Source organism: Porites lutea, chromosome 4 (assembly GCF_958299795.1).
Source record: "Porites lutea chromosome 4, jaPorLute2.1, whole genome shotgun sequence".
Lineage (NCBI taxonomy): Eukaryota > Metazoa > Cnidaria > Anthozoa > Scleractinia > Poritidae > Porites > Porites lutea.
The window spans coordinates 34,504,131-34,526,000 of record NC_133204.1 but is presented as its reverse complement, the minus strand read 5'-3'; the positions used below and the strand labels follow the sequence as shown (position 1 = coordinate 34,526,000).

The following is a 21,870-nucleotide window of genomic DNA, read 5'->3' as shown; positions in this document are numbered from 1 at the left end:
AGACCATCAGTCATGCATCAATGCCAGGATCAGCTTTGTCTTATCTGTCATGAACGAAAACATTAAAACAATAGGCCTTCCATCTCGTATATTTTCTCGTTTTATATTCATGAGAGAGATCTCAACTCCGGAACTCTAAGCTTACATTCATACACTGCTCTATTTGTGAACTACGGCCAGTTCCACTAAGAAAGACTGAAAATGTTTCGCCTGTTCTTCTTGATGACTTTGGCCATTTTCTTGGCTGCTTCCTTCGGAACTTCGCAGAACAATTCTTCAAATCAGGTAACTTCACAGCGAACCAAGTTTTAAAGCTTTCAAGTCCCAGATAATTCCCGAGAATCTTTGTTAGCAAGAGAACTATTCAGATGCGGTTTTCTTAGCTTTCTAAACCCAGGAACACCGTTTTGATGCGCTTTCAGGTTCTTTTAGATTCATAATCCGTTCAATATCTTGGTTGCAAACTAGAAACTCAGTTACCAGAGATACAAATTTAATTTATCATCGATTTTACAGGATACAGCATTCAGGGCTTTAGATACAGCTCATGGGCTAGGCTATCTTTTTCATGGGATTATTAAAGGAAAGAAAACAAAATAGTTGCACTCTACGCACGAAAACCCAGGGGTTTGAAAAAAAAGGGGGGGGGGAGATTAAAGTGTACGATTGGTAAGGGGAAGATAGCTAGGTTTGGTTTGAATTATTATGTCGGAAAGTCTGAAAAACCAGGGACTCGAGAAATTCGCGTGAACAATGCGCAAAAAAACACCCGCGTGACCCGCGTGTGTGAACGTAAGTGTGAACGCATTGCTCTCTCGTTACTAGTCTCCTCTCAATGAGAAACAAACGCCTGTTGAATATTAGCCAAGCAGGCAAAATTCTCGGAAATAGTATTTTAAAAGATATGTTTTACAAGTTTACCCAAATCTACCTTGTTTGACTCCTAAAATAATCCTCGGGAAGCAGAGCGTCAATCAGATAAGCTTTTAAGAAGATTGATTGTTAGAATTGGCTGTTAATCTTTACAATAAACGTGAGGTCTAAGGTGAGCTCAGGTGAGTTTTTAGTCTTTGACGACTGTTTTGGGTTTTTGGTCCTTTTTGAACCATGAACTTTTTCAGTCATGGACCCATTCAGCTTTTCATTTAAGCTCTTACGATAAAAAAAATGCAAAATCAGCAGCAAATTTTGACCAATACTGACAGAGTTACATGTACGCTGAGACTAACAAGCAATTAACATGTGGGGAATTTTGCTATTTACCTGGTACTCTTTGCCCTTTTCCTGAAAAGGTAGCCAGCCAAAACTCCGCTCAAAGGAAAGACAATAAAGTGGGCAACAAAACGGGCTGTAAAAAAGGACAACAAAAGGAAAAAAAGAATGCGAGGAAAGAACATTGAAAACAGATCCCCCCCCCCAAAAAAAGACAAACTTTGTCTCGAAATGCTCGAAAGACATAAATCTTATTAATTTCATCTCTTTTTTAGCCATTCCCATGTTAACCAGCCAAAAACTGCTTCAAAAAGTAGGATCTGGTAAAAAAAAGCTGTTTTTTTTGTTGCCAAAATGGTCGTATTAAAGAGTTAAAAAACTGGTATTAAAGCTTAAAAACCTACTGTCATTTGCTTGTAAGATTAGTACTGGTGGCTAAGTATGTTAAGTGAGTTTAAAATTATGGTTTGGCCTCAAAGGGATATATATTATATTCCTTTTTCTGTCGTTAAAACTGATCCATTTGACCTTAAAAAACACGGGAGCACCCAACCCCCTCCCTTAGAGAAAAAAAGTTTTTTGAGACTAGTAAGAGATAAAGGACTATTAACCCATTAATCTGCAATGTCGTGACCACAAAAACAAAAGAATACTTTGTTTCAGTGACATACTTTAAATTAAACCTTTGGAGTGAAATGTCTCACTTCAAAACTGTTTCATGGCTAAATTTCCCCTCGCAACAAACAACAGTAAAAGGTGTAGTGGGAGAGAAAATCCTACATTTTCCTTAAGCTGCAGAGCGTTTGGTCTACAGCTGTGTAAGTGTAAAATTATAAATGTCGTGTTATAACTCAGACCCTAACCTTGATCATAACGCCAGGGGGGAATACTCCGGATTCCAAGAGACAGGGATGATCAAAGGATATTCAGCCTCACCCTTTTAATTCCCTGGTTTTTTTTTTAACCACGTTAATTTCCTTTTTTTTATCTTTCCAAATTCAGTTTCCAGTGCAACTCAGTTTATGCTATAGTCAAGAGTGTTTTCGTTTATCTATTAAAAGTTTGCAGTCTTTCTTTAAGTCATGAAAGTATGTTAAATTTCCAAATCTAACAGGCTAATGGATCTGCAGCAAAGTCTAAAAGCTGTAAAGTTGTACCTCAAGCTGGTTGCTGTAAGGATGGTGAGTTTACAATTTATTTTAAAAATTGATTTTCAACAAATGATAATTGACGGATATGAAAAATACCAGCTAATACCAAAAACAAAAAAATAAATCTGTATGTTTAGATTAAAATTTACCAGAAATAAAGGCATTTAAGGCCAGTAAAGTACATTTAAGTATTGAATTAGTGGGATCAGTTCAGGTTATACACATAACAACTTGTTAGTTCTGCTGTATCAAGATTGTGTGGATGGTAATTTAGTTCAGTGGTGAGTTTCATTGATATATCGCTGTATTTTTTTAATATTTTAAGGCAAAGATGGAAAGGATGGACAACATGGTGAGTCACATTAAAATGCAACAATTTTCCGTCATTATCATTTACATTAATGAAACATTATATAATTTAGAAATAATTTAACAGTCACTTGTATAATCAAGTGTTATTTTTGGTAATTGCAGGAAAAGATGGGCGCGATGGAGTAAATGGTGATGTACATTATTTTATCAAATATTACTTGTAATAAAGGTTGCGGAGTGTGGGTGACAATGATTGAATGTCAAAATGCTTTTGCTCTGATCCAGTACTGTACTTTGTGTGGTGGTAAAAATATACGTGATTACGATTGATATGAGAACCAAACGCACGTGCTCAAAGTGCGTTCTGTGCATTCCATACATTCTTTGTGGAAGTCCAAACGAATGGCTACATACATGTAAAGCATGCATAATAACAACCTGGAGATTAGAATTGCAGGCTCCTCTTGACGCCTGTGATTATCCTTTATACAAAGACCAACATGTCAAAATAATATACTTGCCAACTCTTTCTGAGTCAAATTAATTAATGCATGAGATTTTCGTCCTGTTATGATAGGAGTTTCTGAAAACATCCCAGCTACTTCCGCACATTTCCAACAATTTTCAGAAGACTTCCAAACTTTGCCAAAAAATGTGTGAAGTTGTTCTGACAACCTTTGAGGAATTCTGAAGTTATTTTAAGTGTCAAAGGGAAATTGAATTGTATTTTTGTCATTAATCATGTGTTAAACAACAATTTGTCTGGATTTGTTTGTCAGGTGCGAGAAATTGTCCATGTTAATGAGTGAAATCAAGGTCTAAAAATAAGTCCCCAGGCGTGAAACTCATGCATAATGTGTTAGAGTTGGCAGGCATACTGTAATTATTCTCAAAATAAATCTTAACCATGGGTTTTCTTCTTGTCATCGATCGATCATCCCCCCTGTTGTAGCTTGTTGTCAGTGTTCTACCCTAGATTGCAATATTACTAATCCAAGGCTGTGCTCCAAGAAAAATTATAAGGAGTCCAGTGTTCTGAACCTGTGATAAACAGGGAGCAAAGCATCAGATTTTTATGGGAAAGCTAAGATTTCCTCTTTGCTCAAGATCAAAAGTAAGGTTTTAGGGGCCGCTAGCGCTGACTGGGCACTGCTAGAGCACCAGTACAGCGGGACTTTGATATAATGAAGGGCCAAGGGACTGGCAATAATAATAACAGGCTATAACGAGGTTTTGTTTTATTGAGGTTTTTTCATATATTTCATTATTACTGGGGTAACAAAAGTATTTTTTTATACCGAGGACTTCGTTATATAGAGGTTAGTTATATCGAGGTTCCACTTAGTATCACTTTAATTTGTTTATTGTCTTGAACTCAGGAAAAGATGGCCGTGATGGACGAGATGGAAGTGGAATAAAGGTTGGCTTTTTTAAGCTTCAAACATTGCTTTCTCTTTTTGCTTGAAAAGTTCAGGAAATTCAAATTAAATGACCCAGGGAGCAGTATGTTTCCAATAAAATGGTCTCTGTTGTGTGAATGTATCAAGTTGCCAAAAAAGAGGTTTTTTTGGACATTTGGGCTTTTCTTTTTCCAGAGATAGAAGAATAAGATATAAAATTATTTTCCAAAAATTTATAATTTAGTTAAATTTTTTTGTGCAACAACCAACGTTTAGGGTCACTGTAGCCAGATAGTTTGCAAAAATGAAACAACACTAAAAATAATAAAAATTATGGACTTATTATAAAATGGAACGCAACTCTAAAATAGTTAACCAACTTTTTAAAGTTGTGTTACTGTGTATTGGACAAATAAAAATTGCTGCGTAAAACTATTTGATTTGCTTTTTTCCTCACTGATTCAGTTGTAAAACTTGCTGTTGGCACAATTAAGAGGAAAAGCACCTGCTCATGTTTTTAAAAACGGAACCCACAAATGCGAATAAATTGTATTGCGTACTCTGTACCTCAGTTAATTATTTTATTATAATAAAATGTAATTTCACACTTTCATTTTTTATGAAATGATACCTTTCTTGTTCACAATTAATGGTGGCAAATGCTGGCTCCTAATATGGGAAGTTATGGGTGGTTCAAAGGCGATTGGGTTAAGATTCATGTAATGTAAACCTTCCTTTGATACCTTATTCTATTGTTATACCTCTAGTGTTAACGCAATGACTAAGCGGCTGTACATGTGTAGATAGATAATCTCAGACCAAATGTTAAATTTAAATGGTTGGCCTGAAGCTGTTTTGATTACTTTGATTTAACCAAAGAAGTGAAAAAAGGTGCAGTATGTTGATTGTTGAGTTTTTTGTTATGATAAGTAAATAAACTCATTTTAGTGGTAGTTCTTGTATGTCCATGAAGCTAATATAAATAAATAAAATTAGTAGTTTTTTTTCGTGATAGTTTTTGCAGTTTTGGTTTCACTTTTATTTGTAAACGTCTAAATAGGGAGAAAAAGGAGAAACAGGGATGCCAGGAAAAGATGGAAATGCTGGCGTTAAGGTATTATTGACATGTACTGCTTTTTAAATAGTGGTTTTGAGTTTCTGGATCCATAAACTTCCATAAAAAGTCATTGAATATAAATTTAAGTTGAACGATGCAAAATCATCAAAATCATAACCAGACCAGTTAACTTTATTTTGATCTCCACCACACTAAAGACAAGCAAACTGGCTATTCTCTTAGCATTTGTATTAAAAACAATAATAATGATGATGATGATCATAATAATAATAATAATAATAATAATAATAATAATAATAATAATAATAATAATAATGTTTATAGAGGGAGCTAAACTTCCCGTGGCAGTTTTAAGTGGGTCCCTCATTAAAGTTACTGAAGTAATTAATTGATAAAAAGTAAAACTTTGCTCCAAAAAGGAAAAAAAGAGTTAAGATCATAAAATTTGCAGTTAAAAGTACAACTTTTTCCTAGAGTAAGAAGTTCCCATAACATTCTTCCTTATTTTAACATTAAGGTTGTTGAGGACAGTTTCTATAGAAATGCTTTATGCATTTACTATGCATGTTAACATTTTTAAAATCATGAGGAGATATGAAGCCAATTAGCTTTTAAAGAAAAAAGTGCGAGGACAAGTTGAGAAGAATGCTTAGAAGTTTCTACTTCTACTTCAATACCCTTAGACGCTTTCACATCTAACAGATTAACAATGCAGAAATATATATAAAAAAAGAAAAAGAAAATAATAGAAATAAGATAAAAGATTAATTTAAAAAATGTTGCTTAGATGATTACAAAAGCTTGGATAACTTTCTGCTCTTATTATCAAAGGGATAAGATTCCATTCCCTTATAGTTGTCAGTTATTGTCAGGAGAAATTTATTCTGTTTTTGTCGACTTTGATTTGTTGACTTTCAAAGGCAAAGTAAACAAACGACAATAGTTTTACCTTAAAATCTAATCATTAACATTTGACGAAATTTAGCAGAAATCCTTGTCATGTCGTACTGTAGTCAATGAAAGCCTCAAATAAACAACAAACAAAGGAATTTTGTGACACAAAAGCTATTTTGAATTCTTAAAAATTTCAAAAACTGTTTTTTGCAATTTGGTTAAGGTGCTTTAAAATGTGAGGGTTTCAAAATGTAACAAGTACGCAAATTCATAAGGAAATCAAACAGCTGAATATTGAGTAAACCAAACAAATTCAAAATTTTAGGCTTCTTTTTAACTCAATGAATGTAATGTCTTACACACCCAAATAAACGGTAATGATCATAACAACCTATCAAACCGTCTTTATTAACCCTAAAATCTGCAGGCTTGGCCTTTAAATTAGTTTATCCCAGCCTGTTTGCTGCTGTCTTTAAAAATTTAATTTCATCTGATCATTAGTTTCATTTTTTTTTCGTACTTTTCATTATCTTTAATTCTTATCTGTTATCTTCATCATCATCATTGTCACTATTTTGTCACAGTTTAATAGCTTTATTTACTTACTATTATTATTAGTAGTAGTAGTATTAGTATTAGTATTATTATTATCATCATCATCTTGTGTGGTTCTTATTATTTCTGTTGTAGGGGGAGAAAGGAGAACCCGGATTAGATAAAAACAGTAATGGTAGTGTTAAAGTAAGCGTAACTTTATACTTCTTTTTGAAGACAGAAATGACTAATTTTCACAGTCCAAACCAAAAAGGAAAGCGCATGCTTTATCCTTACAGCAACAAAGGACTCATTCAACTTTCTTTAGTGGTCTTGACCTATGAATGAAGAATCATTAATATTACCTTTGATTTCTCCGCGAAGGGTGAGAAAGGATCTCGTGGTGATAAAGGATCACAAGGAGAGAAGGGATCACAAGGACAAAAAGGAATGCCGGGAACGTGTGATACAAAGGTAATTGTCATAAAACATTTTCCAGATTTTCAATCTCTGTAACCTTTAGTATATATATAATTCTTTTTACGAAAGCCTTATTAATTTAATAATATTAATATTAATTATTACACGTGTTGCATGCATAATCTCTTCTTTTTCCTGTTATGTTGAAAGGAAGAAGGGTGCGTGAGTTAGCGGCAAGGCGATGACAAGTGACAATCGAGATTTTTACTGGTACAAGTCAACTCACATGTCCCACAAGTTCAAGGAAAGACTGACACCAAACATGATGTTATCATTAGATTTATATCTCAATGTTATCTTGAAAGGGAGATCAAGGGAGATTGTCGTCAGAAAAAGTTGACTGTACAGGTGTTAAACCCTATAGTTTGCATAAATAACTACATTAGGAGATTGTAAGCTTTGTTATTAAATTGTATTTTGTTGTTTTTATTTTCACTTTTAGAGCAAATCGAAGTGCTGTTTAGCCGGTATGAGCATTATTTGTTACTGTTGTCTACGATGCACATGTACATTGATTCATTAGAAAGAGGAACTGCCGAATTTTGATTTCATGATTACGTGGCTCCTTCACATGTACATTAAAACTGCAAAAACAACACAAAAAATTACATGTATCTTTCTACCTTATTTTCCATTTATGCCAGTTGTTTCTTATAGTAATTGCTTGATAACAAAGATTTTCCACATTTTTTTTTTCTTGTGGAAGATTGCTCTATTGGATTCCACTTTCTTGAGAAAGTTCAAGATCTTCCAACCCGAGGAGCATTAGATGTTGAACATTTCACCATTGATGGAAGCTTGTTTCTTGCCTTTGCCAACTATCATGGGGACATTAAAAAACACAAGACAGGTTCCACAATCTACAAGATGGATAACTCGACTGGAAGATTGTCTTTGTACCAGACCCTGCAAACAAGAGGAGTGAATGACCTGTTGTACTTTTCTATTGCTAACAAACATTTTCTTGCTGTCGCTAATCATTACGATGGAACTCACAGGCTGGACTCTACAGTCTATCAATGGAATGGAAAACTGTTTGTCGACTTTCAGAAATTGTCAACAAACGGAGCAGGTTACCTCACCTATTTCAAGATACTTGGGGAAGATTATGTCGCAGTACCCAACCACTATGACGGAAGTACCCATTCTATAAAGTCAGTTATCTACAAATGGAGCAGCGGCAAGTTTAACAGATTTCAAGACATACCAACTGAAGGTGCCTTGGGATGTACAGCGTTTGTGATAAACGGTGACACATTCATCGCTTTTGCAAATCATTACAATTCCCAACACAAGCATTCTGTTCAGTCCACTGTGTTCAAGTGGTCAAGAGGTCACTTTGTTAAACTGCAGTCTCTTCAAACTTACGGAGCGAGAGGTGTGAAGTCTTTCAACGTCAACGGACACACGTTCCTCGCTTTTGCCAACCAATATTCTGGAAGTAAACACAACATCGATTCCTTCATTTACAAGTGGAATGGTAACAAGTTTGTCCTGTTCCAGTCCATTCCTACTCGAGGAGCCATGGCATGGAGTCTATTTGTGATCTGCGGTCAAAGCTACCTGGGTGTGGCTAATCACTATGGTGATGGTCAGAAGCACAACACCAAGTCAGTTGTGTACCAGGCCTCTGGAGCAAGGTTCATCAAGTACCAAGAGATTCCCACACATGGAGCGCATGGTATGACGTCATTTGAGTACAAAGGTCATACTTACCTTGCAGTGGCAAACTACTACAATGGCCAGAAGCACAACATAAACAGCACCCTGTACAAGTGGGTATAGGGCAGGAGGCCATAAGGTCAGGTCCAAGCACAGAAGATATTTTGTGTAGTGAAGAACTAAAACATTTCAATTGCTAATCTTAGTATATTCGGGAACTTTATAAGCGTAATACTGTCTATCCGTTAAGAAGGGGTTTTTTAGGAGGGGACTGATACAATAACGTCAGTTTTTTGTTTGATATAGTGAGATGTTAGAAAACAAAATGTGCTTTATTATCGCGGCGATTAGTTGCAATAAAGATGTGCTTGGAACACTAAGAGGTTGTGTACTTTTTTTAAACGAAAATCCTACAAAAATGAATCTGTGGCATAGCTTGTATTTCTGTCCATCTCAACGTAATGTATTATAATGAGCACAGGTTGAGCAATCAGCAAACTGAAAGGAAAGTTAAAGAATGTATAGGCTTTGAAAGGTGATTCCTTATGCAAGTAACGCGAGTTTTTATTCGCCCATCGATGAACGTAGCAATGTCGACTAAAGCATTCAGTAATGGCGTTATTTTAATAACCGTCGTTTTACACATTGCCAGTTAGACACAAGACTAAGTATTCGAGCGCTCAGATTTTCGAAACCAGCTCAGCTTTTTTGGAATATAGGCGTTTTGAGGCTAGACGAGCCGTTGTCTGCTCACTATCTGCCTATAAAGAACCAAAACTGCCAGGAACGTCGTTTACAGGTCGAGCACTTTACGCCCTCTATTCCAGATGCAAAATATCGGCTTCGGAAGCACGGGTGTTTGCGGAAAGTAAATTTTCGATTTTTTTGGGTTAAAAAGTCGTGGCATTTTTGCCAGTTTCGTTTGAATCCCTCCTCCCCTTCTTTTTCATTATTCTTGTCCCATTTTTTGGTCCTGGGAATTTACTGGGCCTCATTTGTGTGGGAAACGTTTCGGGGAACTCAAGACTTACGGGATTAGAAGGAAGAATTGCAGGTGGTTAGTGGAGGATTTTCATCACCATTTTCGGCTCAACGTTACATATTTTTTGTCTTTTTATCCGGCCTCCTTGCCTTAATAATCGTTCTGGCATTTCATTTTATTTTATTATTTTGCCACACAGAATAAATGTTAAGTAAAATAAAAAAGATAATAAATAGGATAAAAATGACCCTTTTAAATGGTTTGATCACACGCTTGAATATATGATGTTGTTCGGTAATGAATTCCATATTCTAGGACCTTGAGACCGGATCGAATTTTTTTTAATATTTGTTCTACAGCTCTGAGGTCGGTTAAAGTCAGAGTATCTGGTTGAATATTGATGAGTCTGATTTCCAGTTTGAAAGATTTGAGTAAAAAAAAAAGGTAAAGCATCATTATGATATAGGTACATGAAAGAACTTACTTGGAGGGAGTAGATACTAAAAATATCAAGAATTTTCAAATTTGCAAAAAGAGGTTTACTTGAAGCCAAGGCATCGTTTCAAAGATTTCTTGCTCCTACAAAAGTTAGATGACAAAGTTGTCTTTGAGCGCTAAAATTGATGACGTCGCAAACGGTACAAGGGCGTGGATCCGCGCGTCGTCACCACACAGTACGACATCGACCTTGCTGATCCTTGCAGTATGCAGAACGCGTGTCAAATATGAACCTAGTATATGGCCTCGCTCTCCATAAGTTCTCCGTAGCTCAAGTGGATAGAGCGCCCCCCTCCCGGAGTTGGGTGGTCATAGGTTCAAATCCCGTCGGGGACTCAAATTTTTTCTTTGTCCCACGCTCGTGACATGCTGATTAATTCATTTTCACATTTGTTTCACCGCGCTTAAAATTTACCATCTTTCATTCTTTCAATGTTGGGAGTTGTTAGCGAACAATGTTGCGTCCGTTTGCACGGAGCTTAAGTGAGAACTAGTCTGTGACTACTTTTACCTACCAGGTGAGTGCACCATAACGTAATATTTTCACTTTTTTTTTTTGTTTTTTTTGCCTGCGCGCTATGCTGGTATCCTCTTTGCACCACAGGGAATTACAGACAATCGGCTGGAAGTCTCGGGGGAGTCTATTTAAGCCAGTTACCCGTATTTTTCTTCTTTTTTGCCAAGTAAAGCCCCGTGCAAAAGGACACAACTTTCCTGGCCAACAACTCCCAACATTGTTAGATGATACATGTTGCATCCGTTTGTACACCTTGTTGCATGTTGTTGCGCGTGCGCAAAGTTTGAAACCGGTCAAACTTTTGAGCCAACAACTCCCAACATTTCTTTTGTTTGGTGATCGTCGAAGCGTAGCGCAACGATTTTGGATCCGTTTGCGCAGCTCTTCCAACATTGTTGAAGCCACGCACTCGCATTACACATTGTTTCCAAAGTCTTATCGGTCATACCCTTCCCACGATGCACTGCAGGTCCCAACATTACTTGGAGTTGTTGCATCTGTTTGCACACCACTGCCAACACGGACGCAGCAACTCCCAACATACCCTCCCACCTCCCGTTGGTCGACGCGTATCCTCCTCTCCGTTCCCCGTATTTAAAATGGTAATGGTCATAACGACCTATCAAACCGTCTTTAGTAACCTTAAAATCTGCAGGCCTGGCCTTTAAATTAGTTTATTCCGACCTGTTTCCTACTGTCTTTTTAAATTAATTTCATCTGATCATAAGTTTCATTTTATTGCGAGTCTTCCCAAACCGAATTTACAAAAATGATCGAGAGCTCCGCATGGTGGCGCACTGGTTTGCTGAAGAGATGACCCGAGCAAGAATCTCAGCTGTTTGGGATAAATGGCCACAAGCGTGACGTTTTTAATTGAAACCAATGATAAAATTAACTAATTAACATCTCTTCAGGAAAGGTGGGGACAAAAATCCGCCACGAATGAGCAAATACTTATGACAAACTAAAGAAGATAAAACTATAAGAAGATGTAGACGAAGGCAGGACGGAGACTGGGGAGGTGGTGGGAAAAATTTTCAACTAAGCGTCAAAGGGATGTCAGTACAGGCTCAGGGGCCGATCCAGGATTTTTTTTAGGAGGGGGTGCACTGATCGTCTCTTGCTCTACTTCAACACCAATAAACCACATAGTTTTTTTTTTTCGCAGAATACCACTTGTATTAGAAAACCGGTCATCTCAGGGGGGGGGGGGTGCGCACCCCCTGCACCCTCCCCTTAGATCCGCCCCTGAGGCTGATGGTAATAGCTGGAAGTGCCGCGCAAAACATATAACAAGTCTTTTATACAGCACTAAACACGTTCAGTGCAGAGTGCTGCACAGTGCTGATAAGAAACGGGAAATGCCCCGAAATAATATGACATTATGATTCCATCTTCTCATCATACAGTCAACTCTCTCTAAGACGGACACCTTTGGGACCAGCACTAGCTGTCCGTCTTAGAGAGATGTCCGTCTTATAGAAAGTCAAATAGAGGGAGCTAAGAAAGGCAGGTACCAACTCTAGATGTCCGTTTTACAGAGGTGTCCGTCTTATACAGGTGTCCGTTAAGAGAGAGTCGACTGTAATGTTTTCTTTTTCGTACTTTTTATTATCTTTAATTCTTATCTGTTATCTTCATCATCATCATTGTCACTATTTTGTTACAGTTTAATAGCTTTGTTTACTTATTATTATTATTATTATTATTATTATTATTATTATTAGTAGTAGTAGTAGTAGTAGTAGTAATAATTTTGTGGCCAACAAAGTATTGTTAAAAATAGGCTCTATTGACAATTTCTACAGGTCAAAATTATAGGGATAAAATAATGCAAATTTTTACATTGCGCCATAACTTAGAATTTCGCAAATTGACTCTCTACGGTATTACTAGGTCCCAATCTATCGGAAAATCGAAACAAATCTCTGGGCAAACGATTTTAAGTAGCCCGCATAACCTCGAGTTCAACCCTAATTTTGCAAAAAATCGCGACATTCCAGTGGTTAAAAATAGCGTTATATATACACGGCCCGCCACGCCAGCGGTGTAAACGACAGATATACTTGAAACATTCTATTTAACATTGATCACATGCCAAATTCCAGTCCGGGGGGGCTGGGTTACTCGCCCAATATTTGGGTATAGGTGAGCCGCTGAGGGTTTGAAACCCTGACTCAGTTTACGACAAAACAATTCCTAAAATACTTACCTAGTTTAGGAAGACATCCTCAATTTTAGTACCCTGTTTAGGACAACACCTTCAATTTTATTACTCGATCGTGCATGAAACACCCCGTTTATAATTAGAACAGACTAGAACAAATCATGCACACTGTTTAGGACAGACTCGTACGAAATTATATACCCTGTTTAGGACACCGAGGACGAAAACCATATACGCTGTCCAGGGGCAGGTCCCCGTATAGGCCGTATAAGGGAGAACCTCCCTCGGGATGCCAGCATACAGTCTATATGATCATATGACATCTCTAAATACACTTATCTTATTTAGAAGAGTCATTTTGTTTGGATACAATATATAGAGCAGAATTGCCCAAAGGTCGGCTTTTTTGAGCGACGTCGGCAAGACGTCGACCGAGCCCAACGAAAACAGACTTTAAACAAGTAGAGTGGTGTGTTTTATTTATTTAAGCATCCGTCAAAAGGCATAAATACGTTAAATCTAAGACGGGGACAACCAATATTAACTAATTTAGAACACTTTCTTTTTTCTTGCGAGTTTTCTCTTTCAAGTAAGTAGGTATAAGTATACATGTACGTTTCGATGTATACTATCACGCTTATAAAGGTACTTAATGGAATATTTGAAACCAATGCTAGCCGCACTTAAGTTTAAGTGCCTTATTCTTACGATCTCACTAGAAAATAGATGACTGTGAGTGATGGGTGGTTCAGTGGCTACTGTTTCATTTTGTTTTAGATGTTTATACTGCTCTATGCTGTTTGAAGAATTATAATTGTTGCAGTTAATTTTTATTTTTCGTTTGTTTCAAATTCATTAGCATACATTACCATACCCCAAAACAGTGGGAAAATGAAAATTACCTAAGATAAAAATTTTACTACAACATATACGATATATGTGTATTTTTCCTGCTTTATAATCCTCCCCTGATCCTTAATTTGAATACATCCTTGCTTAATTTGAATACAGCATCCTTTGATGATGATGATGATGATGATAATAATGATGATCATTATTATTATTGTTACCATCATCATTTTATTAGAAGTACAATTATTATCATTATTATTATTATTATTATTATTATTATTATTATTATCATATAATTATTATCATCATCATCATCTTTCTTTTGCGTAAGCGAGTGTTTTTTAACAGGTGTTTGGCTGTTTGATATCCATTTTGTTTCTCTGGGCAAGCCGTTTATCCGTTCACGGCCATCAAACCGTCCAGCCGTTTTTCTTCTTTCTTTCTTTTATTTATTTATTTATTTATTTATTTTGTCAACTTTCTCTCAATCCTTTCTCTTTTTTTATTCGTTTTCTTTTACGTTCAGTTGCCGTGCGTCGGGGGGCGTCGAAAAAAACCGGAACATGGAACATCCCGGAACATCCCGGAAGATGAAAAAATAAAAATAATTTTCATGAAAAAAAAATATAATAAAATAATAATAATAAAATAAGTTTTGTAAAAATTTAATAAGAACGTAAAATAACAAAAAAAAAAACGAATAATAATGAGATAATCAAGAAAAAGAAACTGGTATCCTCTCTGAGTATGAGAAAACAATATTTTGTCGCAACAAATTAAAATTTGCTGGGCGAGTGAGGGTTCATGCAAATGACAGTAACAAGTGAAGGCTTGCTTCTAAATTCAAAATATATTGAAATGGGTCGCGAGGAGGGGGTTTTCAAGCTTTCCTCACACAACCACCTCTTGTAATTGTTTGCCATGACTTAATCATTTGGCGGTTATCCATTTACGGTTCTGCGATGGTCTGAAATGTCGGTGCAGCATTTCATGTCAGGCCAAGTCGGTAGTAACTCATGTCAAGCCAACATGTAGTCTCCTTATATATAACCGACATTTGCGTACTTGAGGTGCTTTGCTTCACTTGAGGTTGACATGAATTACTTACAGACCAGGCGGCTCTGTTAAGTTAAAAAGAGTATAGGGACTCCTGTCTTTGGACTTTAGTGGACAATACTGACATTCGTAGTAGTTTCTATAGTGTTTACAGTCAGCATGATATTTCAGACGTCTCCTCCAGTCGCAAGAGGAGTTTGCGGGGAGACGACTAAAATTCAGGCTAACTGATAACAGTTAGAAACTACCGCTGTGCTACCACTGCCACTGCAACTATTCTGCGGCGAATGTGAATGTTTATATTAATTTAATTATCCAAGTCCAAAGCGACGAGCCCCTAAACTCTTCTTACGGTCGCAAAGCCGTAAATTGATAACCGTTAAAGCGCATGGCAAACATTTACAAGAGGTTGCTGTGTGAGGAAAGCTTGAAAACCCCCTCCTCGCGACCCATTTTAATATATTTTGAATTTAGAAGCAGGCCTTCACTCATCACTGTCATTTGAATGGACCCTCACCCGCCCAAAAAATTCATTGCGACGAAATTTTGTTTTGTCATACTAGGAGATGATACCAGTTTCTTCTTTTTTCTTTCTTTCTTTCTTTCTTTATTTTTCGTTTTTATGTTATGTTATGTTTATTTTTTTGTTATTATAAATGTTTGCAAAAATTGTTTTCTATCTACAAGATCTATTGTTCTTTTTATTATTATTATTAATATTTTTATTTAATTAATTAATTATTTTTTCATAAAAAAATATTTCAATTTTTTCATGTTACGGGGTGTTCCGGGATGTTTCTGAATTTCCGGAATGTTCCCGGATGTTTCATGTTCCGGGTTTTATCAACGCCCTTGCGGCGGGTGAGAAGTAAAAAAACAAAATGATATTACTTAGCAACAAAATATACTTAAAAAAATGTCACAAATATCTTTGCTCACGAAATTAACGTCATCAAAAGACGGGGGCAGATAAAGGAAGAACTATTTTTTGTTGGTAGTGTATGGGAAAATATTTGCGTAAACACTAATATTAGTATTAAATGACAATAGCCACGTGGTTGGAGTTATTGACCTAGGGCAATCTCTTGCTTTTAAAAAGTGGTACCGTTGTAGCGAATCAACGACGGGTGACATAATTTATTTGTCAACGAATCACTGAAATACCGAATTGCAGTGCTTTTAATATAGTCTGTTTTGACAGTAAGCCGGAGGCCTAGACCTAAATAACTGAAGGCTTTTTCAACCAAGGACAAACCTTTTAAGAAGGCTAATCAAGGTAAAGGGCCGCAACTCTAATAAGGATGGTAGGCTTTCCAGTACTTCCCAGATGCTACGTCTTCGCATTGGGGATCTTTGCTGCTTTTCCAAGTCATTCTAGAGGTAAAACGTTACCTTGTATTGCACACTATGTTTTTAATAGCCAAGTTCCAGCTGAAGTTCATTTGGAACATATTTCGAGCTCATTCCTCAAGCTTACATCTTTGTGTCCTCGTTTCTCTTGAAAAGCTTTCAGCCAAGGATCGATTGGTGGCCTGTTTTATGTCAACTTCATGATCGATCAATTTTCCTACCTGAATATCACAAGTATTGGACGGAATCTTATTCAAGACGAAAACGATTGTGGCTACGCCTGTCTAGAAATTCCATCGTGTTTTTCTTACAACGTGGCTGCCTTCCCTGATGTCAACAACAAACGTCTGTGCGAACTCCTGCCATCGGACAAGTATAACAACTCAGACAAGTTCAACGCCAGCAAAGAGTTTCATCACTTCTTTATTCCGGTGAGTCAAACGTCTAAATGATAAAAAGTGTAACGTTCTATAACCCTTTCGCTGCCAAATGTGGCAAAATGCGACAAGAATTTCCAAATTTCGTTTTGTAAGATGCTGAAAACACGAATAGCACCATGTGAAAGTACAGACAGGGAGGTTTCATTTGAATGGTAACTTCACAGAATTTTGTCTACAGGTTACAAAACTCCATCATTCCCTCTGACAGTGAGAGAGTTTTAAGAATAAATGCTCAATAATCCTCTCCCCTTATCGGGCTTTTCAGGGTTAATGAAACAAATGCTTATTCAAAGGAAACGTAACATGGTTAACTGGTAGGTGGCGAACTCCATTTGGCTTCTCAAAAAAAATGGGATAAGCATTTGAACACTGGACTAACGAGAACAATCAAGTAAGTAGACAGGGTGGTACTTGAACTCGGGGCCTCCCCGTTACATGTCCAGTTAAACCACTCAACCACGCTGCCTTCTCCGTTTCATTGGAACACTGTGTAGATATTATTCTAATTTCCCTGCATAGCTAGTTATGGGCTTCGGATGATCGAATTCTGGAAGTGGGGAGGCACTCAGAATTCTCTTTACTTCCAATACGAAAGAAAACACCAAAACAAACAAGAAAGTGAGTTCTCTGGAACCATATGTGTTTAAAAGACACCTTAGTAATTTCTATTTGTAAAATTAACGCTAGTGAAATGTTACACCTGCGAACTGCCAGCTTCCAATGCCCAGCCATGCTTCTTCAGTTCGTTAAACAGAAATTTGGATGATCCAATTAAGTTTATGAGGCAGACTGGTTCAAACTTGATCTCTCCACTGAAATACAGTTTTCTCCATTAAAAAGCGTTTGATAGTTCGCTTAAACACATTTGGTTAAATAATAGATTATTATTATTTTTGTATTTTATTTTCGGTAACAAGATATTTTGAAGAATCAGTATCGAGTCTAAAATTAGCGAAATTTTGCTTTAAGAATAAACCCGAGGCTGAAATTTTGAAAAAGATATACTTGTGTGTGTTAAAAACTCTGTTAACTAGACACAATTATGCTATAACGGCATAAGCTAAAAATGTATTCGGCCTGGGCTGGAAAAACGACATTTTATTTAAATAAAAAATAATGATGTAAACTCAATGACACCCCCGCCCTCCCCCCCCCCCCCCCCCAATGTTGGCGATGCCCTCGACATTAAGACTTTCCCTTTATGCTACTCTACATGGGCCCGGTTGCATAAAACGTCCGTAACAACTACGGGTATACGTACGTGCACTCGTAACTTAAGTCAGTTGCATGAAATCACTTAAGTGGTCCACTTAGAGAATTCACTTAAGTGGGTGCACTTACGATTTGCATAAGTGTTCACTTAAGTGTCGTTTATGCAACAGAAATTGGGGGTGTTGCATAAAACTTGTTTTACGGAAAAAATAACACGTAAATTTACGGACCCTATGTAGGTCTCGTATCGTTACTGTTTTTACTAAAGTTAACGAGATCTTTTACTGAGAAGTGACATAAACGACATTGACTTGACTGGGAAAATTCTAGTGTTTTTGATGGTCGCTTATTGGAGGTGGTCGCTTACGAGAGGTGATGGCACATGGAGACTTGATTGTGAATATTTTCGATTGTGAAGTAAAAGAAAGCCTTGAATCTTGCCTCCATTTCTACATATTAAACCTTCAGTTGTTTATAAAGTACGTAAAATCTCTACACGGAAGTTGAATAAATCCACCTGCACATGTTAATGAGATCCTTCCTAAGTGATGTAAAACATGTTGTTTGTTGTTCTTAAGGAACGAAATGTCATTACGGCTGCATCGACACGATCGTCGAATATATTTGTAGTTAACCGATGTCTGATAAAAATTCAGCGAACTTGCATTTCAAAACCTTGTAGATTAACAGCTAGAAGACTGGATTCAATTCAGAGTTATTAACCTCTTCTCAAAAAAAAAAAAAACAATCAATGAAATCAGGTGCTCTTGTTTGCGTTAGCCACATTAACTAAGACCGGCTGGGCCCGGTTGCATAAAATCTGCACTTAAGTGCTCACTTAAGTAGGTCACTTACGAATCCGTTATGGTTACAGTTACGAGTGTTGCATGGAACGCACTCAACACTCTCGTAAGTTCCAGTTTTACGTGGAAACTTACGGCACATGTAACTTTGATATATTACTTTATGAATGACTCACTCTTACTTTTTTTTGTTTTTGAGCTAACAATCGGTGAGTGTAAAGAAAGTGTCTAGTCGTTTTGAACACTTTTTAAGCCTCTCAAAAAAAAAAAAAATTTGCATGCAATCGTTATTTTACTTCAATATCTACTGAAATTGATAGTTCGTCTTCTTTTTTCTAATCGTCGGCTTTTAAGTGTACATCAGAGGTTAACAAAGCGCATTAGAACGAATTATGTGAAGAAAAATACTTTTTTTCACTTCTCAGTAAAAGATCTCGTTAACTTTGTTAAAAACAGCAAAGATACGGAACCTACATAGGTCCCGTAAATTGACGTGCTATTTTTCCCGCCAAAAAAGTTTTATGCAACACCCGCAATTTCTGTTGCATGAATGACACTTAAGTGAACACTTACGCGGAAAATCGTAAGTGCAGCCACTTAAGTGAAATCCCTAAGTGGACCACTTAAGTGATTTAATGCATGTGATTTAATTTAACCCCAGTTAGTAATGTCTGCAAAGCAGCGCCGAAATCCTCATTCTGGGCCCCCCAACGGACTCAACGAATTACCGGAAGTGCGTTTGAGATTTCCTTTCAATCTGATTGGCAAATCTACAATGGCCTTTTTAACAGGCTAATATATCATGGCGCGTACTCAAATCCTGGTACACAGGTGGAGGCCTAGCTAGAACTGTTTAGCAGACGGACTTAGCCAAAGTTTAGTTTTGACTGTGACGCAGGCAAAGATTCCCTTACATAGGGCACACAAATCTCCCGACCACGTTTGTTTTAATTTACGTCGCGTTAATTGATATTTTGACTTTGCTATTTAATGGTCGTTACTAAGAGCAAAATGCTTTCCTCTGTGTAGTCTTCGTGCGACAATTCACCCTGTAAGACTGCTGGTAAATGCATTCCCTCGTACCAGGACAATGGATATAAGTGTATCTGCGTGAAAGGATTCACCGGAAAAAACTGCGAAACGAGTAAGAATTACTGTTAGTTGAAACAATGTTGCCAGTAATTAACAAATAAAGAAACCTTTTAGTGTGTTCTGTTCTGTTGTAAAGCACGTAGGAAGCGGTTAGAGCACCAAAGAAGTGTAGGGGGAAACACGAGACGTAGTCGAGTGTTTTTCTTTAGTTCCTGAGTGCTCTAGCCGCTTCCAAGGTGCTTTATAACTAAACAGGGTGACAAAAAAAATTAGTTTTAGCGTCAGTATACACTTAAAAGTGTTTATGTCCGCATTGTTTTTTTTTTTTTATATCCCAATATTGAATTGGGGGGACGGTGATATTTAGTGAAAGAGAAACCATCTTTTTTGAACATTTAAACAAACTGCTGTTCAGTTGTACAACCCGCTTCCCACTTTGTTCGGGACTGTTGGCTAAACATTATAAAGCTTTTGCAATTAGAATTTTAGGTATTTTCATTGGCTTCTAATCACAGTTACAAGAACAAACTGGGGTTTCAACAGCCCATTGTTTTAAAAAAAAAGTCGGCGAATAAGGTTGACGCTGAACTTTGCCAGACATTTTATAACCTAGAATTACAATTTCCATGAGAGGTTACCAAACACATAATTGGTGATGAATTAGTTTATAGACAGATTTCTCCAGGTAACTTTAGAACAACTAGTTTACATTTTCTGTCTACGGTTCAAAATTATAGGGATGAAATAATGCAATTTTTTCAAAAGCGCTATAACTTAGAATTTCGCAAATTGACTCTCTACGGCATTACTAGGCCCCAATCTATCAAAAAATCGCAACAAATCTCTGGGCAAACGATTTTAAGCAGCCCACAAGACCTCGAGTTAAACCCAAATTTTGCAAAAAATCGCGACATTAGCGTGATTAAAAAAGCGTCACACGGTCTGTCACGCCAGCGGTGTTAACAACAGATACACTTTAAACATTCTATTCAACGTTGATCACATGCCAAATTCCAGCATACAATCTATATTACATCTTTAAATAAACTTATCTTATTAAGAAGATTCATTTTTTTTGTGTACAATATATAGTGCAGAATTGCCCAAAGGTCGGCTTTTTTGAGCGACGTCGGCAAGACGTCGACCGAGCCCAACGAAAACAGACTTTAAACAAGTAGAGTGGTGTGTTTTATTTATTTAAGCATCCGTCAAAAGGCATAAATACGTTAAATCTAAGACGGGGACAACCAATATTAACTAATTTAGAACACTTTCTTTTTTCTTGCGAGTTTTCTCTTTCAAGTAAGTAGGTATAAGTATACATGTACGTTTCGATGTATACTATCACGCTTATAAAGGTACTTAATGGAATATTTGAAACCAATGCTAGCCGCACTTAAGTTTAAGTGCCTTATTCTTACGATCTCACTGGAAAATAGATGACTGTGAGTGATGGGTGGTTCAGTGGCTACTGTTTCATTTTGTTTTAGATGTTTATACTGCTCTATGCTGTTTGAAGAATTATAATTGTTGCAGTTAATTTTTATTTTTCGTTTGTTTCAAATTCATTAGCATACATTACCATACCCCAAAACAGTGGGAAAATGAAAATTACCTAAGATAAAAATTTTACTACAACATACTTTTACTACAACATATAAACAGTAGAGTGGTGTGTTTTATTTATTTAAGCATCCGTCAAAAGGCTTAAATACGTTAAATTTAAGACGGGGACAACCAATATTAACTAATTAGAAATTAACTTTCTTTTTTCCTACGAGGTTTCTCTTTCAGGTAATTATGCATATTGTTGGTTTTCACATGACGTCACTAAAATTCAAACTTCAAAACTATCGATCCTACTGAGATTTTACTTTCATGATGTATAAGAGCAGCTGAAAACTATTTTTCATACAAATTTCCGCTTCAAAAGGGCTCTTGGTTTTGTGGTAGAGTACGCTTGAATTTCTAAGGTACTGCGTGGCGTGGCATTTACGTGACGGCCGAGAGAGCTGTCATATAGGTTAAAAAAGTGACGTATTTCGGGGAATTTTGCTATCTAAACAGTTCATGTATTTGAAAAAGTATTACTTTATTGTTTATGAGTTCCTCGAGGAATAAATTCACGCTTTTGTACCAAAACTCGGTAACACATGTTTTTGTTGGTTTCCGTCGGCC

At 36.7% G+C, this 21,870-nt stretch overlaps 2 protein-coding genes and 1 long non-coding RNA gene across 4 annotated transcripts in view; all 3 read left to right on the top strand.

Moving 5' to 3' along the window:
* Positions 1-881: 881 nt before the first annotated feature.
* Positions 882-3,320, top strand: LOC140933386 (uncharacterized). The gene is made up of 4 exons (XR_012165051.1): positions 882-1,055; positions 2,327-2,393; positions 2,689-2,715; positions 2,838-3,320. It is a non-coding gene; the product is annotated as an uncharacterized lncRNA (long non-coding RNA).
* A 144-nt stretch (positions 3,321-3,464) lies between these two features.
* Positions 3,465-21,870, top strand: part of LOC140933378 (uncharacterized) — a 94,805-nt gene continuing 76,399 nt past the window's right edge. Inside the window, exons 1-6 of one of the 2 annotated variants that reach the window (XM_073382925.1) lie at positions 3,465-4,095; positions 5,136-5,189; positions 6,738-6,788; positions 6,966-7,055; positions 7,504-7,528; positions 7,768-9,085. In XM_073382925.1, the coding sequence (XP_073239026.1) occupies positions 5,157-5,189; positions 6,738-6,788; positions 6,966-7,055; positions 7,504-7,528; positions 7,768-8,846 (1,278 nt within the window). In that variant the 5' untranslated portion in view covers positions 3,465-4,095; positions 5,136-5,156 and the 3' untranslated portion in view covers positions 8,847-9,085. Of the gene's footprint in view, positions 4,096-5,135; positions 5,190-6,737; positions 6,789-6,965; positions 7,056-7,503; positions 7,529-7,767; positions 9,086-21,870 lie in introns of those variants that run through there. The other variant, XM_073382924.1, reaches the window with a different exon arrangement.
* LOC140933375 (uncharacterized) overlaps positions 16,034-21,870 on the top strand; it is a 12,574-nt gene continuing 6,737 nt past the window's right edge. The window contains exons 1-3 of the mRNA XM_073382921.1: positions 16,034-16,175; positions 16,302-16,576; positions 19,630-19,744. Coding sequence (XP_073239022.1) covers positions 16,097-16,175; positions 16,302-16,576; positions 19,630-19,744 — 469 coding nt within the window. The 5' untranslated portion in view covers positions 16,034-16,096. The remainder of the gene's footprint in view (positions 16,176-16,301; positions 16,577-19,629; positions 19,745-21,870) is intronic.